Source organism: Dreissena polymorpha, chromosome 14 (genome assembly GCF_020536995.1).
Source record: "Dreissena polymorpha isolate Duluth1 chromosome 14, UMN_Dpol_1.0, whole genome shotgun sequence".
Classification (NCBI taxonomy): Eukaryota; Metazoa; Mollusca; class Bivalvia; order Myida; family Dreissenidae; genus Dreissena; species Dreissena polymorpha.
In genome coordinates, this window is record NC_068368.1 from 16,555,967 (window position 1) to 16,571,098 (window position 15,132).

The window sequence follows — 15,132 nt, forward strand, 5'->3', positions numbered from 1 at the left end:
TGCAGAATAATATAAGATTACATAAGGTATTGAGAGTCATGCATGATCATACATATATATACAAAACATACATTCAAAATAGTTATGAATATTGCAGTTAAATTCATTCTATAAAATATATTTTAGTCTAAACTAAATTAATAATATTAATAATAATATTTATTATTATTTAAGGTTGTATTATGAAATGTCTTGTTTTCGAACAATCAGTAATTATGAAAAAATAAGCAACAACTAGATGTTAAAACAATACATTTTATGAACGAATATAAACTGTTTACTACGATAGTACATGTTAACACACACATTTAAATTATGATTTAATATAACTGTTATACAAAACAAACGTATAGCTAGATTACGTCAAAAACATCTTGTCGCAACTACGATTACAATGTTATTATGTCCAAACAGCTGTTATAAAAATATGTCAGAACAAACAATGTCGTTTATTCCAGAGCATGAGGATGCCAATATTTCTGCCAGTCCGTTTTCGGTGTCAGCTTCTTTTCCTCATCTTGTACCTCGCTCTTGTATCGCCGCTCTTTCTCGAGATGGTAGGTTAGTTTCGCCAGCTTCTTCTGCAAAATCAGTAGTTTCACCTTCTCCGATATCGTCTCCGAGTTCACGGCGCTCTTGGCGGTAGAGATGTCCGGATTAGCGACGAACTCCTCGATGCAAAGGTTCAGTAACTTCTGTATCTTGTATCTGTCCGCCAAAAGCAGATATTCTTCGTTGATTTCCGCTTGGATTCCTCCGATATGGTGGTCTTTCCGAAGGCTAAGATAGGTTTCCATCAATACCTTTTCACACTCTCTTCTTAACTTGTGCATTTCATATTCTTCGGCCAATGGCATCAACTGTTTAGCGGACTTCGCTACAAAGGAGACAGTTGCAACATAGCTGCACAATCTTTCAATGTATAGTGTCGTCAAAGCACTTGTAAGAAATGCACATTTTCAGAGGAGGGTGGGGCGTATATAACATTGAATTGGTATTGTCTGTGCTTCCCAAATCGGAAAACTGTAAACTAGTAAATTCGTTCAAATGATATTCCCCGCAAAATAAAATGTGTTTATGGTTGGTGCAGAGCTTAAAGAAAATGTGCAAGTGAAGTGTAGTGTAGTGTCTTTTCTTAATAAATTTTTCATTTGATTTGTACTTCAAATAGCTTACAGCACACCTTGATGTTTGGTAGAATCCTAAAAAATAAGTCATATAAAATCAAAACATGTAACATTAGACCTTAGGGTGTGACCTTGACAATGACACTAGAAACCCGCGTTTTACGTGTGACACACAGCCAATTAAAGGAGCACAATTGTAGAAAATGATTAACAAATCCATTCATGTACATTGACGTAATGGATAAATTACGAACAATTGATCTTTGACCTCAATATGTGACCTTGACTTTGTCTCTAAGGTTATGGGTCTTGAATGTGACTCTTTCAAATATGGTGGAGAACATACGTCGTAAGTTTCATGACTCTGGCTCATATGTTATTGGAAAGACTGCACACAAAAGTAAAATCCTACATAAATAGGCTGTTGTTTTTTCATAATGAAAAAGGGCATAACTACGTTATTGACAAATGGCTTTTTGACGTTCACAAAGTTCTTATAGATATATAAACCCATGCCAAATGTTAATACAATCTTCTAAAGTAGCTCCAATATGTGGCTCCAGACACAAACATGTGCTTATTTTCAAGTAAAAACAATAACTCCGTTATTTGCAGAAGGATTGCGATGGTATTTGCCCTATATCATTCTCTTATCCATGTATACACTTATACCAAGTTTCTAAGAAATCGACACAATTAATTTTGAGGTATGGTTTCAGACACAAAAGTCTTCTGGACAAAAGGACGGACGAATGGACACCGCTAAAATATTCCTCCGCCTACGGCAGGGGGTAATAACCTCAGTAATAGATGGTCAGCCAATTTATAATCAAGCCTTAATTGTATGATTATAAGACCACCAAGAAAAGTTTTTTAAAAGCTCACTCGGACAATTGGACTAATTCAAATTGTAAAACTGAATTTCAATAAAAACAAGAAGTTCTTATTAAATTCATATGTTTCTTTAAGTACAAAGAATCAAAAGCCGAAGATGGGAAGCTATATACGCCATGATAATGCTACTTCAATGCGTAAAATCCACGGATCTAGGTCGAAAATAAAATACTGTACCACATATTATAACTTATCGTTTGCATGACAAAGTGATATTTAGTAAAATATCATTCAAAAGAATGTATATAACCGTTAGAAAGAACAGTCGGACTGTCTTTAAGTATGATTAGATAAGACTACCTCTATTGCATTACCTTGCAAATAACACACTTTTTGAGTCATGTTATGTGAAAAGGGGGTTTAATGCATGTGCGTTAAGTGTCGTCCAAGATTAGCCTGTGCAGTCCGCACAAGCTAATAAGGTACTACACTTTTTGCTTTTATTATATTTTCCGTTTAAAGAAAGTCTCTTGGTAGCAAAAATCTAGTTAAGGCGGAAAGTGTCGTCCCTGATTAGCCTGTGCGAACAGCAACTACGAACCTGGGACGACACTTTACGCACATGCATTAAACCCCCTTTTCACAGAGCGAGGCTGATTTCTAATATTATGGTAATGTTGATCGCAAAACCTACCGGTGATGGTGTATTGGACCCGGGGGTCGAGATAGCACAACAGTTCCACAACATCATCGTAGTTCTTGTTGTGCAGTTCTATCTCCGTCTTCTTGGCCGGTGCAAGCTGTTTCTCGAACACGGGCGAGTTGTAGGCGAGGATGCACCTCGCAGTCCAAAGCTTCTTTCCTTGCACCTATAGAAGAAATAAAATGATAAATATGGGTTCTTAACATATCTAGTAAGTAGTTGTCGATTTCAATCATCTATATTTTCATAGCAACAATTTATGAATAATATGAATACTACTACTACTACTACTACTACTACTACTACTACTACTACTACTACTACTACTACTACTACTACTACTACTACTACTACTTCTACTACTACTACTACTACTTCTACTACTACTACTACTACTACTACTACTACTACTACTACTACAACTACTACTACTACTACTACTACTACTACTACTACTACTACTACTACTACTACTTCTACTACTACTACTATTACTTCTACTACTACTACTACTACTTCTACTACTACTACTACTCCTACTACTACTACTACTACTACTACTACTACTACTACTACTACTACTACTACTTCTACTACTACTACTACTACTACTACTACTACTAGTACTACTACTACTTCTACTACTACTACTACTACTACTACTACTACTACTACTACTACTACTACTACTACTACTACTATTACTACTACTACTACTACTACTACTACTACTACTACTACTACTATACTACTACTACTACTACTACTACTAGTAAAAACTTGAAACTTGAAACTTATTTATTTGATTAAACGCCTATTTTTATGCGTGCATATTCAATGGCGTTGTACATGTAAATATGACATAAAATTCATAAAAGTTACGAGGTAAAAAGCTGACACCATATAAATATAGGCAGTAACTAAAATCTGATAAACACTTTAAAATAACCAAACTAAATAAATAAAACAAAACACTACTTAAATTAAGTAAAAAAATCAATAAGTAGATAATAAATAATGAATTAATTAGTGAGTGCATTGATTGTGGGGTTTAAAATACACATGAAATGAGCACATTAAAAAGTTTATACAATTTAAAACAGTGTGTCAAACTTCCTAAAATAAAATGTCTTCAGGTTTCTTTTGAACAAATCCAATGTCTCTGACTGCCTGATCGCTAATAGAATAGTGTTCCAGATTCTTGGGCCAGCAGTCCGGAAAGCCCTTTCGCCGAATGTTCGTCTTTTGTTTATAGGGGCTGTGTAGCTCATCACGTTATTGTCGGCAGATCTCAGGTTCCGCTTCGGAAATTGGAGCGTTAATAGTTCCGTTAGATAAGCCGGCGCGTTTCCGCGGGAACAATTGTACATAAAGGTCAATAGTTTGAACTCTATTCGGGTTTTTACCGGTAACCAATGGAGATCGAACATAGCTTGACTGGAACTATCGTATTTTTTCCGATTAAGAACTAGCTTTGCACACATATTTTGAATTCTCTGCATTTTATTAAGATCACACTGGGCGGCTCCATACAATAAGACGTTACAGTAATCTAGGTGTGAAACAACTAATGATAAGACAAGAATCTCTGTGGCTTCAATTGTTAAATATTTTCGAATGCTTTTGATTTTAAAATAATTAAGCATGGCTGTTCTGCATTTACGCGTTATATGCTCCTTAAAATTAAGTGTTTCATCTAGAAAGGCACCAAGGTAGCGTATACACTTTTGTTTTGGAACTGCATCATTTATAATGACAACCGACTCAGTCACACACTTGTCAAGTTGTTTCCGACTACCAAACATTATAAATTCCGTTATTAAAGGTTATAATTATCGGTGTGGATATTAAGCCTGAAGAGAGCAGCTTTTTCAATCAATTTGGATAAAAATGGGAGATTGCTTACTGGTCTATAGTTCGAGAGTTCAAGTTCGAGACCAATTTTCTTGATCAATGGTCGTACTATCGCTTGCTTCCATTTCAGCGGAAAGACTCCTTGTTGTAATGAAAGATTCACTAACCTGGTCAAAAGAGGGAGTATGTCATTTAAATGTGATTTAAGAACATTTGTTTGTAAAACATCAAGTTCACAAGATTTAGTTTGCAATTGAGAAATAAGAGTTTTAACTTCGTCTTCAGACAGTTCTTGAAATGTTTCAAACAATGGTGCATCTTTAATTTCTGCTTTGTAGAAATCTTAAATCTTTCAAAGATTCTCGAATGATATCAATTTTATTCATAAAGTGATCAGCAAATGCTTCTGCAAGGTTGTTTTCTGGAATGTCATTTGGCATTTTATCTTCTATACTACTACTACTACTACTACTACTATTACTACTACTACTACTACTACTACTACTACTACTACTACTACTACTACTACTACTACTACTACTACTACTACTACTACTACTACTACTACACTACTACTACTACTACTACTACTACTACTACTACTACTACTACTACTACTACTACTACTACTACTACTACTACTACTACTACTATTTCTACTACTACTTCTACTACTACTACTACTTCTACTACTACTACTACTACTACTACTACTACTACTACTACTACTACTACTACTACTACTACTACCACCACCACCACCACCACCACCACCACCACCACCACCACCACCACCACCACCACCACCACCACCACCACCACCACCACTACTACTACTACTACTACTACTACTACTATTACTACTACTACAACTACTACTTCTACTAGCTGGATTAACTCTTAGGCTTGTCAAAATACTCAAAATATACGGAAAGTAAAATGCCGTATGTTTTCTTTATGATAATGTTAATTGCACCACTGAAAATGCTGACAGTTTTAACGGAAACTTTTAATATATATATTTATTTCATCACACGTACCCATCTATGCTGTATATCTACTACAAGCACAATCCTTTAAAAGCGCGCTTCTTTCATAATACAAAATTAGATCGTTCAGAGAAAATGTGTCTTCATGCACGTGCTTCTTGATTTTACACAACTGGGCTTATAGATGTTACATGTTCCTTTTCAGTATGTGACGATGTAAAATACCAATATGTGCGCTACGAATGATTTTTTTTCAAAAATAAAGTTTCAACAGCGGTTAGATTTACCACAGGAAGTGGGCGCCTTGCGCCGTGCTGGGCGGCGTCCACACCTCCTTCCGGCGCCCGCGTGTTACTTACTATCAGCCCCACGTCGGAAAAAAAGTCCTGCTTGAAGAACGGCAACTCCCCGTCGTCCTCGTTGATGATGGGCGGAAGTGGCGGGCGCGTTGTCTTCACCATGTTTTGGCGTTTCCTGTTTGACATCCCGCGATCGTTTTGTGTTATTTAACGATTCCAGAGATCGGAGCGGCCCAAAGTAGGATAGGGTTGAGGGTCTTCTGCTTTGATGTTGTGTCCGCGTGTTATGTTTTGACTTTAAGTAACTACGCTCTTCAGTCAGTTATACTTTCAATAAATGTTTCGACTAAATGTATGGTAGATTGGCTCCGATAGGCAGTAGTCCAACGTTAAGAAGTCACTGTATAGGCGTTTAAGTTAAAATGTTTGATGAACCTATTTTAAGATATGTCCTTGTGTTTCGTCACATTTGTGGTTAAAAATCCAACGTGTTTTTGCAGGTTTTCAATTTGCTTTGAACCAAAGTCATTTTCGTTCTTCGCGTTATTGTTTATAGTATTTCAATATGATTTTTTTTTCAATATCCAGCGTAAAGTATATGCTTGATTTAGGTATTTTACAATATGTCAGGATCCCATGTCCAAAAATCCATCAGGTTATATGTGTTATTTGAATATTGATATGAAATTGTCAAATTTAAATTGTCTAGCGTACGAAGTTAAACATTAATTATATCCAATGCTTCACTTCGTTGTTTTCATTTTCTTTTTGAAATATGCCATCTTTACGCAAATTATATATATCACATTTTCTTTTGCAGTAATACATTTGTATTGAACATGATCAAATGAATTTCCATGTATTCATTGTTTGCGTACCTATTCCAAAATGCTGCAATACGATATCAAAAGTGAACAATAAACTGTAAGCATTTGAAAGAAAACGATCGATTTGAGAAACAATAAAACAATAGATTTAAGAAATTTGACGCGCAAGTTTTTATCTCAAAACAATGTATTATTTAACTCAAATCGTGAAATCACATTTGATTAAACTGGTAAACACTGTTAGCTGAATACGTTTTATAAAGCACTTAATTTAGAAACTCATTTTTAACTTTCTGTATTGATAAAAACAATAAGTTTCTACCACGCAGTTTACTCTATAACAGTAATTATCGTGTATCGTTTCATAAGTATAACAAACGTAATTAAAGGTGTTTATTTGTATTTTTATAATTAAGTTTTTTTCCGTACACATGCATGTGGTCGATCACTCTGTTCACCTAAAAAAAATCTCTTATATACAATAAGCAAATACTTGAATTATGGTTTTGTTCTTACACAGGTGATTTAATCTACGCCTAGAAATTTTCGACTTAGACAATTTAAACCGAATTTAAATTATGTGTATTAAGTTTGAAAACTGTATTGAAGTTTTTATTTTATGTGGGCAAATAATTACAAGGTGCTATTGGGCTTGTTATGAAGGTTTTGGCAAAGGCGAAAGTGAGTAGTAAATTATCAGCAGGGATTATCTCCAAACGCAGTTGTCTTTCCTGTGTGTTTATTTACGTAAAGGGAGAGAACTATATTACTGCGCCTAGTGGGGTATTTGTATCTACTTTCGTTTTGAAAACCTAATTTTCATTCTTAAAAAATAACAATTATTTCCGTGTCACACGATTGTTGGTTGTCAAGGTATGCTTGGTTTTATCTGCTCACATTTTGCTGCATGCGGTGTTTGTTATCTTTAAACCATACAGTACGGAGCGATATAGATATTGTTTTACTTGTTTTCAATATCAAATATTGGCATAGCATAGAAATTATACGAAATAAAAAAAGCATATAAACTATGATACCTTGATATTGTGATGACATCGACTATGCTATTATGTATAAAACATACAATAAGTATAAATATTCATTTGTTATATTACCGTGTAAATGTTGTTGGCGCATAAGTTTTAATTTATTCAAGTCATTTATTCACTCAATTACATGCAACAATGAATAGTTTGAGGCCGCCTTTCAAATGATAGTTGATTATCGCAATTTTCTTTGAGTAAAGAAGTGTTGTTGTTTTAACTCATCGAAAGAAACACGAAAAGTTCAATATTATTAAGTAGCAGGGTGCGCTATAAGGGGGATTTATACTGCCTTGCTATATGTGTTGTGGGTGTTATTGTATATATTAACCCGATTCAATTAAATACAAATAGTATATGTATATATAGATAACATAATATGTCTAAATAGATTCAAATGTATGCTTGTTTGCTGTACTATTACTAGTGATTCGAATTTTCAGAATAACAAGAATGTCAGGCATTCGTATAAGGTACGTGCCATCGGCACTTTCAACAAAAGACCTGACTATTTACTTCTCAAACCCTGCTAATGGAGGTGGGGCAGTCAAGAAGATATATTATCCATTGTTTGACGAATCAGCTGTGGTCGTCTTTGAAGATCAGATGAGTATGAATACTTAATTTATGTTCACATTTGATCATATCAAGCGTCCCGTGTGTTTTTTTAAACATTCGCGGACAGTTTAATTTCGAGCTTTGGGATTTTGCCAATGTTCAAATCAGCAACATAACTTTTTTTAAATGTATTTTGTGTTTTAAATACGAAAAAATACAAAATTCCCCTATTTACCATAAATATTGTACATTGGTTTCAGCTGTTGAAACAATCAGAGTTAAGGAAGATCACGTTATAAACGGCGAGAACATTTATATTAAACCCTATGGGGCTTTCCCGGTAAGTTCTGTTATAAATCTAGGCAATACCTACTAGTGTAAGCTGTTTGTTTTATTCATAAACATCATCGAAAACGCTTTCATGCTTTCGAGTTTCAATGTTAATTAGTATAGAACAAAGGGTGAATTTCTGCCTTAGCCGAGATGAATGATAATTTAACATAAAAACTCACTAATCAATGACAGAAAGTTTTTCTTTTGTTTAAGAGGCCTATTGGGAGAACAGGCACCTTTCCTTTAAACGCCAATTTAGCTGTCGTTATTCAAACTCGGCTAAGGCAGGAATGTTCCATTTGTTCTTATATTAAATAAAATTTAGCACACATTAATTATGCGCTGTCGAAGATGCTTTGAAACAAAAAAACTGCAAATACAATATCTCCCCGCTTTATTAATGATGTACATCTGCGGTGCAGGATCATGTGACTTTGTTGGGTTCCAAATTAAACGTTAATTTGAGTAAACACACCGGTTAGTTCTGCTTTTTTTCAATAACTTGTTAAACAAATTTTTTCTTAAGAATTTCAACCAGTGCATAAAAGACTGATTTTTAAGCTGCTTATGGAAATGTGAAATACATCAGAATAACTTTATTTAATAAATGTGTGTTCTTGTTAAAAAATGCCATGTATACTGCACGATTATTGTACACGCAACGTGAACTTTTGTCACCGATTTCAGACGTTTTCAATGATTTATTCTTATACCTTAAGATAACGACACAAACTGCAAGAAATACTGTATTTTATCCACTAAAGATTTGTGCAAATGTATTTCAATAACTTGAGATATTTTCAAAAATTCTTAACGGTGTGTTTACATTCTGTCCAGCCCGTGTGTAAATCCCTGAAAACCCCGTTGATTCTGCATCCTGGAATCCAGACTTGGGGATTCATGAGCGAACGCGATGCACTTTTTAAGTATCTACATCTGGTAAATGATACGGGAAAGGTCTACGTCCTTAATATATATATATAAACCATGTTTAAACTTAAATAACAACACATGCGAATGATATAAATGTACATTCATTATTATAATGATTATGTCCAACATTAACTTGTGTTTTAGGTTTATACGAAACTTAGTGCAGAGCTGGATCCAGCATCCGCGAGCATCCTAGAGGCGGATCAAGAATTCCGAGATGAATTAGAACTCTGCGAAGGTCTTGAGATAAAGAGAAAAGATGGTGCTATTAAAAGCCTAACCGGAGACTGGTTTCAGCTGGAATGGGTTTGGGAAAAGATAGATGGATTCACAAGACATCAGTCACGAATCCAGAATAAAATACAACGAACTTTTAGTCGTTCTATAAGCTCTGAACAGGCGCTTGGTGATCAAACAAAATCACCGCTGTTGGGGACAACGGAAAGCAAACGCGGAATTGAAGACAGACCACCCGCTTCTGCTCATAATGACGATAACGGTGTGAAAATGAGTAATCCACAAATGTACAAGGGAGGTGCCAACCATTCGGCGACGATAAGAGCGCAGATGCGCGATGGTGATGAACGAGATAAAGTAAGCAAAGGCCAAACCCAAACATTTAAGTTAGACTTTCAAAAGGATGGCACGGAGACGTCTAAGGCGAGTGTCCATTGCCAGACTGATCACAAATCGAACACTTCGCATCCATTGAAGTCAACAACAAAATCGCTGACGAATTCTGTGCTAAACGAATCTGGCGAAAACGCAGTCGTTGGAAGTGAAATAGAAATAATGGGTAAAACGGATACGGTTTTAAGCCTGGACTTCAAGTATGGCGGATTGAAAGTCAGCGTTTATGTAGGCATGATAACCATGGAAGAAACAGACGTTATCGTAAACGCTGCCATGGGGCCGCTTGTTAACGGCGGCGGCGTCGCATGGGCAATAGCTTCAAACGCTAGCCCGCAGCTACAGGAGCAGTGCGACGATTACGTAAAAAAATATGGCAGTGTACGAACGTCTGGCGTCATGCATACGGTCGCTGGTGGGAATTTGAGCTCCAACGTCAAACACGTGATTCACGCTGTTGGGCCGGTGTGGGACGTCTTGAATCAAGATGACAAGTGTATGCGGCAGTTGACCATGACCTTCTTGAACGCATTGAAGTATGGGAATGAAGAATTACGTGTGGCATCCATTTCCTTTCCGCTGATAAGCTCCGGTAGGTTGTCCCAACGGTGTTATTTGATTTTTATTTCAATAATTTCTGGTGCATTATACATTACTTTAGTTTTATGTTGTGAATAGATTTGGTCCAAAACAACAGTAAAACTGCTAAAGAGGTGATGTGAATTTAAGGGGACAGTATTAAAAAAATGTTTGTATTGTAAACAAGTCTTTCGGAGATTAAGGTTGTTTAACACTAATCCGAGAATATTCTATTTGTCATTATAAAACAATGGCAACACGCAAATCATCAGACCAATCTACATTAAGTTTTCATTTTCTAAACGTAATGCTGGATGAAAACAACATCTGTATGCATGGTGTCTCACGAGAGACCCATCGCTATACATGCGATTTCACAAGCTTGCTCTAGCATATGTTTGCTGAGATGTGTTTCGATTTAAAAGTTTATACTTTTTAATAATTGGTTTTCTCTCAGGAATATTCGGCTGTCCAGTGGAGGTTTGCACAAGGTCGTTTCTCTACGCCATCCTCCTGTTTGGGAGCCAATACCCTGACGCTGGCTTAAAGGAGATCCATTTAGTGAACAATGATGAGAATAACACCGGTCTTACAGTCGCTTCTTTACGAGACATGATTCAGCAGGGAAGTGTGCATCTTCTAGATAAGGCCAGACGAATTGACAGGGAATTTGACGGTATGAGCTTTAAAGCTACATCCACATGTCAGTTCTCATGACAACTAGCTTATTAAGTTTTAAGATTAAATCTAAGTCGTATCAATAAATGTAAACTAAATCCCGTGGCAAACACGTTATCACATGTAGATACGTGAATGTGTATTGTTTGTGTGGCTTCGAGTGTGATTTTTTAACTGTTCTTGAATGTGTGGTAACATAACAATTAATTATTTTTGTATCTCTCCATTCAATTTTTTTTGTCAAGAGTTCCTTTTCTCTGTTCGTATAGAAGCCATGTAATAATCGGAAATACGCACTTGATATTTTCAAACATCCTGAATTTGTCTTCAAAATTGTGAGGCATTTAATTTTAGATTTAGTTGTAAGGCGACGGTTTGGAAAGCGTTTAATGTATTACTTGGCTTCAAAATTTGTCGGAAGTTCTGAACCGAAATTCGGTTTTCTGTTGTTGTCTGGATTAAAACAAAATGCTTTTCTTATAAGTAATATGACACACATGTTTAATTGCAATTTTCGGAAGAGTAATGATTTTGAAATTTTCTTATTAAATTGATGCTAGGCTTCCACAATCTGAAATAAAGGACATTCCAGAAAAATGCCTTTAAAGTTGGCCGTTTTAAAACAATTGTAAAATCCTAACCATGTCTGTATTAAGCACCATTGTGATGTTAACATAACCGTTTTATTAAATACACGTTTTATTGTGTTCCGCAGGTATTGAAACTGTGGTCCGAGTCGCCGGACAGAAACTCGCGCTGGATGAAAGAACAACAAGAGACGATCTACCCTCCCTGTCGGACACCAACAGAAAGGGCCACACATCTGTAAAGACAAAACTCACGACAGATGTCAGCAAAACCGTTGGCTATGAGCCGAGACCTCAGCCGCCACCCCCAAATACAATTATGTCCAATAAAACAGACAAAAAGAAGAAATAAGCGAGCATAGAAAATGTTGTGTTAGCTTCATGCCAGAGACTTTGGTTGCGTTGAATTGATAGTAAAATCTCCGAGTGATCATCATAAACAATGACACACCAGTTCATTGCAGTTTGAATACGTTAACAGGGTTCTTCAATCCAAAAAATATCAACTATATTTGAAATTGTTTTAATGAAGAAAGGAACAACTTGATTTGCTACCGTTTTTAATCATGTTGGTGAAAATCTTTAAGGAACGCATACTATGAGTCGCGTTGTGAGAAAAATGGGCATAATGCATGTTTGTAAAGTGTCGTCCCTTATAAGCCTGTGCAGTCCGCACAGGCTAATCAGGGACGACACTGTCCGTCTAAATTGGATTTTTGCTAAGACGAGACTTCATTTAGACGAAAAATGTCATTAAAGCGGAAAGTGTCGTCCCTGATTAGCCTGTGCGAACTGCACAGGCTAATCTGGGACGACCCTACCCGCATGCATTATGCCCAGTTTTCTCAGAACACAACTCATATTCATACGACTCGCTTGCTTTAATGCGCTATGCTTTCTAGAAGACGATATGCTGTGAACTCATTTAACTTTTGCTGATTTCGTAATGTTATGTACAGCAATAATTTAAAATACTATCGCTACTCGAATACTTAATAGGATGGGAAAGAATTCGATTTGCATATGAAAATAGTGAACTTGTACAGGTACTTCAGGGTTGGGCAGCATACTATGCGCCTTAAAAATATTGGATCTATAAGATAAGGAGTGTGTGCAGAATGCAAGGGGCTTAAATATTGAATCTCTACGGACAGTGTGTGAAAAAGTGGGTGGGGACATCATGCATAGAGCGTTAAAAGGGGCATTGTGGTGTGAACGGAGTCAATGGACTGTCAAAATATTGAATCTGCACATATTTAGGGTGAACGGGGCCGTTAAATTTTGAATCTGTACAGACATTGGGTGGGAAAGAATGGAAGGGCGTCTGTAAATGGGCAGAGACAGCATTGGCGGAGTTTTATACAGGATCACGATACAATGATGAAATCGAAAAACCACAAAATTTTGATAACCCATAATAACTTGAGACATTTGAAACTTTAAAAGAAATTTAGTATAAGTATGTTAAATATTGTTTTGCTAATAGCCGCTTTTAGTTTTATCTGTGTATAAACCTTTCGGTAGATATATTTAATAAAATAAAGATTGATAATACGTGATTAGTTATATATGTTGATGTTGATGACGCACGATGGACTAAAGGCGATCACAAAAGCTAACCATAAACACGTTGTTAGGTGAGCTAACACATATTTCCATTCAAAAACGTGAGTTGTTATGCGAATATTGATGTGTAATTTTGTATGTTATTGTCTTTTATACAAAACCAGCTTAGGATTGCATTTGCGACCTATAGGCAAAGTCAAAGTTTCGAAAAAAAACTGTTTTCTGTCAATAGGTTGATTTTGCATGGAGGTGTTGCGTTTAAATAGTGTGCTGAGACTGGTAGCTTACACAAAAACCTAGCATGTATAATATACGTTATTGGAAAAGTGTATATTCATGTCTTGTCAGATGTTGCTCTCAGTAATGGTCTATGTTTTGACAAGTGCCCACCAGTTTTACTAACAATGATTTCCTCGTTCATTATATCGGATTAACACACGAACACGCATGTGTTAGAAATATATACAGTGGAGTATCTGTGCAACATTTTCGTCTGTCGTTCGTTGTAAAAATGCCGCGCCTTTAAGTGCCTAATGTTAGCAAGTCACTTTATATCATGACAAACATTTGTATTTATTAGCTCGGCTTTTCCTACTGGCGTCACCGTGCATGTCTGTACTTAGTTACAGTGATGATTGAGCCGTATGCGACTTCCATTTCATATTTTTGTTGCAGGTCACAAAAATAAATTACCTTTTAAAATCGTTATACACCGTTACTCTAAAAAAGCATAATTAGGTGTTTAATATCGTACATGTGACATTCGACGCTGGGCCTCTTCAGTCTTAAATGATTAACCCCTGGCTCAAAGCTGATTACGCTTCGGTAATTACATCGATAATAAAACTTAAACTGCAAACCGCTAATGACATCAAACTTTTCGTCAAAGTAAGATTTCGACTTTAATAGGTAATATCGTGATATCTTCATCCTTCGTAGTGTTAAAATTGGACCGACTATGCAACATCGCGCGCGTCACATTTATCTTTATTGGATATGTATTGATGGTTTTTGAAATACGTTTGAATAAATATCAACAAACACGAGAAGGTGTGTCACGCGCTAAATAAGCTGCCATTACACGGACTTCTTCACGGATTGTCGAAATTAAGAATTTCCAATATTTGTCACTGATTAAGAAAATTAAAGAAAAGTATACGCAATTTTGGGAAATAATTTCTTGAGTTGTATGCTAATTAAAATGGCGCTCTTGAGTTTAGATTTTTAAATCTCGCAATTTAAAGAATTTACTGAAAAACAAGAGATGTGTTTGTCAGAAACACAATGCCCCCCAATGCGCCGGTTTGATTTTGTTTACATTTGACTTTGAAGGATGACCTTGACCTTTCACCATTCAAAATGTGCAGCTCCATGAGATACACATGCATGCCAAATATCAAGTTGCTATGTTCAATGTTGCAAAAGTTATGGTCAACGTTAAAGTTTTCGGGCGGGCAAAAGACAGACAGACAGACAGACAGACAGACAGACAGACAGACAGGCAGACAGACGGACGGACAGACGGACAATTCAACTGCTATATGCGACCCTACCGGGAGCATAATAACATGCTACAATCTGTGAAAACGTCC

At 36.0% G+C, this 15,132-nt stretch overlaps 2 protein-coding genes across 2 annotated transcripts; one reads left to right on the forward strand and one right to left on the reverse strand.

The window, feature by feature from the left end:
• Nucleotides 1-449: 449 nt before the first annotated feature.
• On the reverse strand, nucleotides 450-5,968 carry LOC127857199 (uncharacterized). The gene is made up of 3 exons (XM_052393616.1): nucleotides 5,795-5,968; nucleotides 2,656-2,830; nucleotides 450-877 (listed from the first exon to the last, which is right to left on the reverse strand). Exons 1-3 carry the CDS (start codon nucleotides 5,966-5,968, stop codon nucleotides 450-452), a joined length of 777 nt encoding a protein of 258 aa, XP_052249576.1.
• A 2,314-nt stretch (nucleotides 5,969-8,282) lies between these two features.
• LOC127857200 (uncharacterized) lies at nucleotides 8,283-13,526 on the forward strand. Its single transcript, XM_052393617.1, has 5 exons — nucleotides 8,283-8,286; nucleotides 8,495-8,574; nucleotides 9,645-10,722; nucleotides 11,167-11,385; nucleotides 12,103-13,526. Exons 1-5 carry the CDS (start codon nucleotides 8,283-8,285, stop codon nucleotides 12,324-12,326), a joined length of 1,605 nt encoding a protein of 534 aa, XP_052249577.1. The 3' UTR covers nucleotides 12,327-13,526.
• Nucleotides 13,527-15,132: the final 1,606 nt, after the last annotated feature.

What these genes read in the sequence shown, in the direction of transcription:
- LOC127857200 (XM_052393617.1), top strand. An exon ending in CTTTCCGCTGATAAGCTCCG is followed by an intron (nt 10,723 to 11,166) that starts GTAGGTTGTCCC and finishes GTTTTCTCTCAG; the next exon opens with GAATATTCGGCTGTCCAGTG. An exon ending in AATTGACAGGGAATTTGACG is followed by an intron (nt 11,386 to 12,102) that starts GTATGAGCTTTA and finishes TGTGTTCCGCAG; the next exon opens with GTATTGAAACTGTGGTCCGA.
- LOC127857199 (XM_052393616.1), bottom strand. Translation starts at nt 5,968, where the DNA reads ATGGTGAAGACAACGCGCCCGCCACTTCCGCCCATCATCAACGAGGAC. An exon ending in CAAGGCGCCCACTTCCTGTG is followed by an intron (nt 2,831 to 5,794) that starts GTAAATCTAACC and finishes TTTCTTCTATAG; the next exon opens with GTGCAAGGAAAGAAGCTTTG. An exon ending in GGTCCAATACACCATCACCG is followed by an intron (nt 878 to 2,655) that starts GTAGGTTTTGCG and finishes TCTCCTTTGTAG; the next exon opens with CGAAGTCCGCTAAACAGTTG.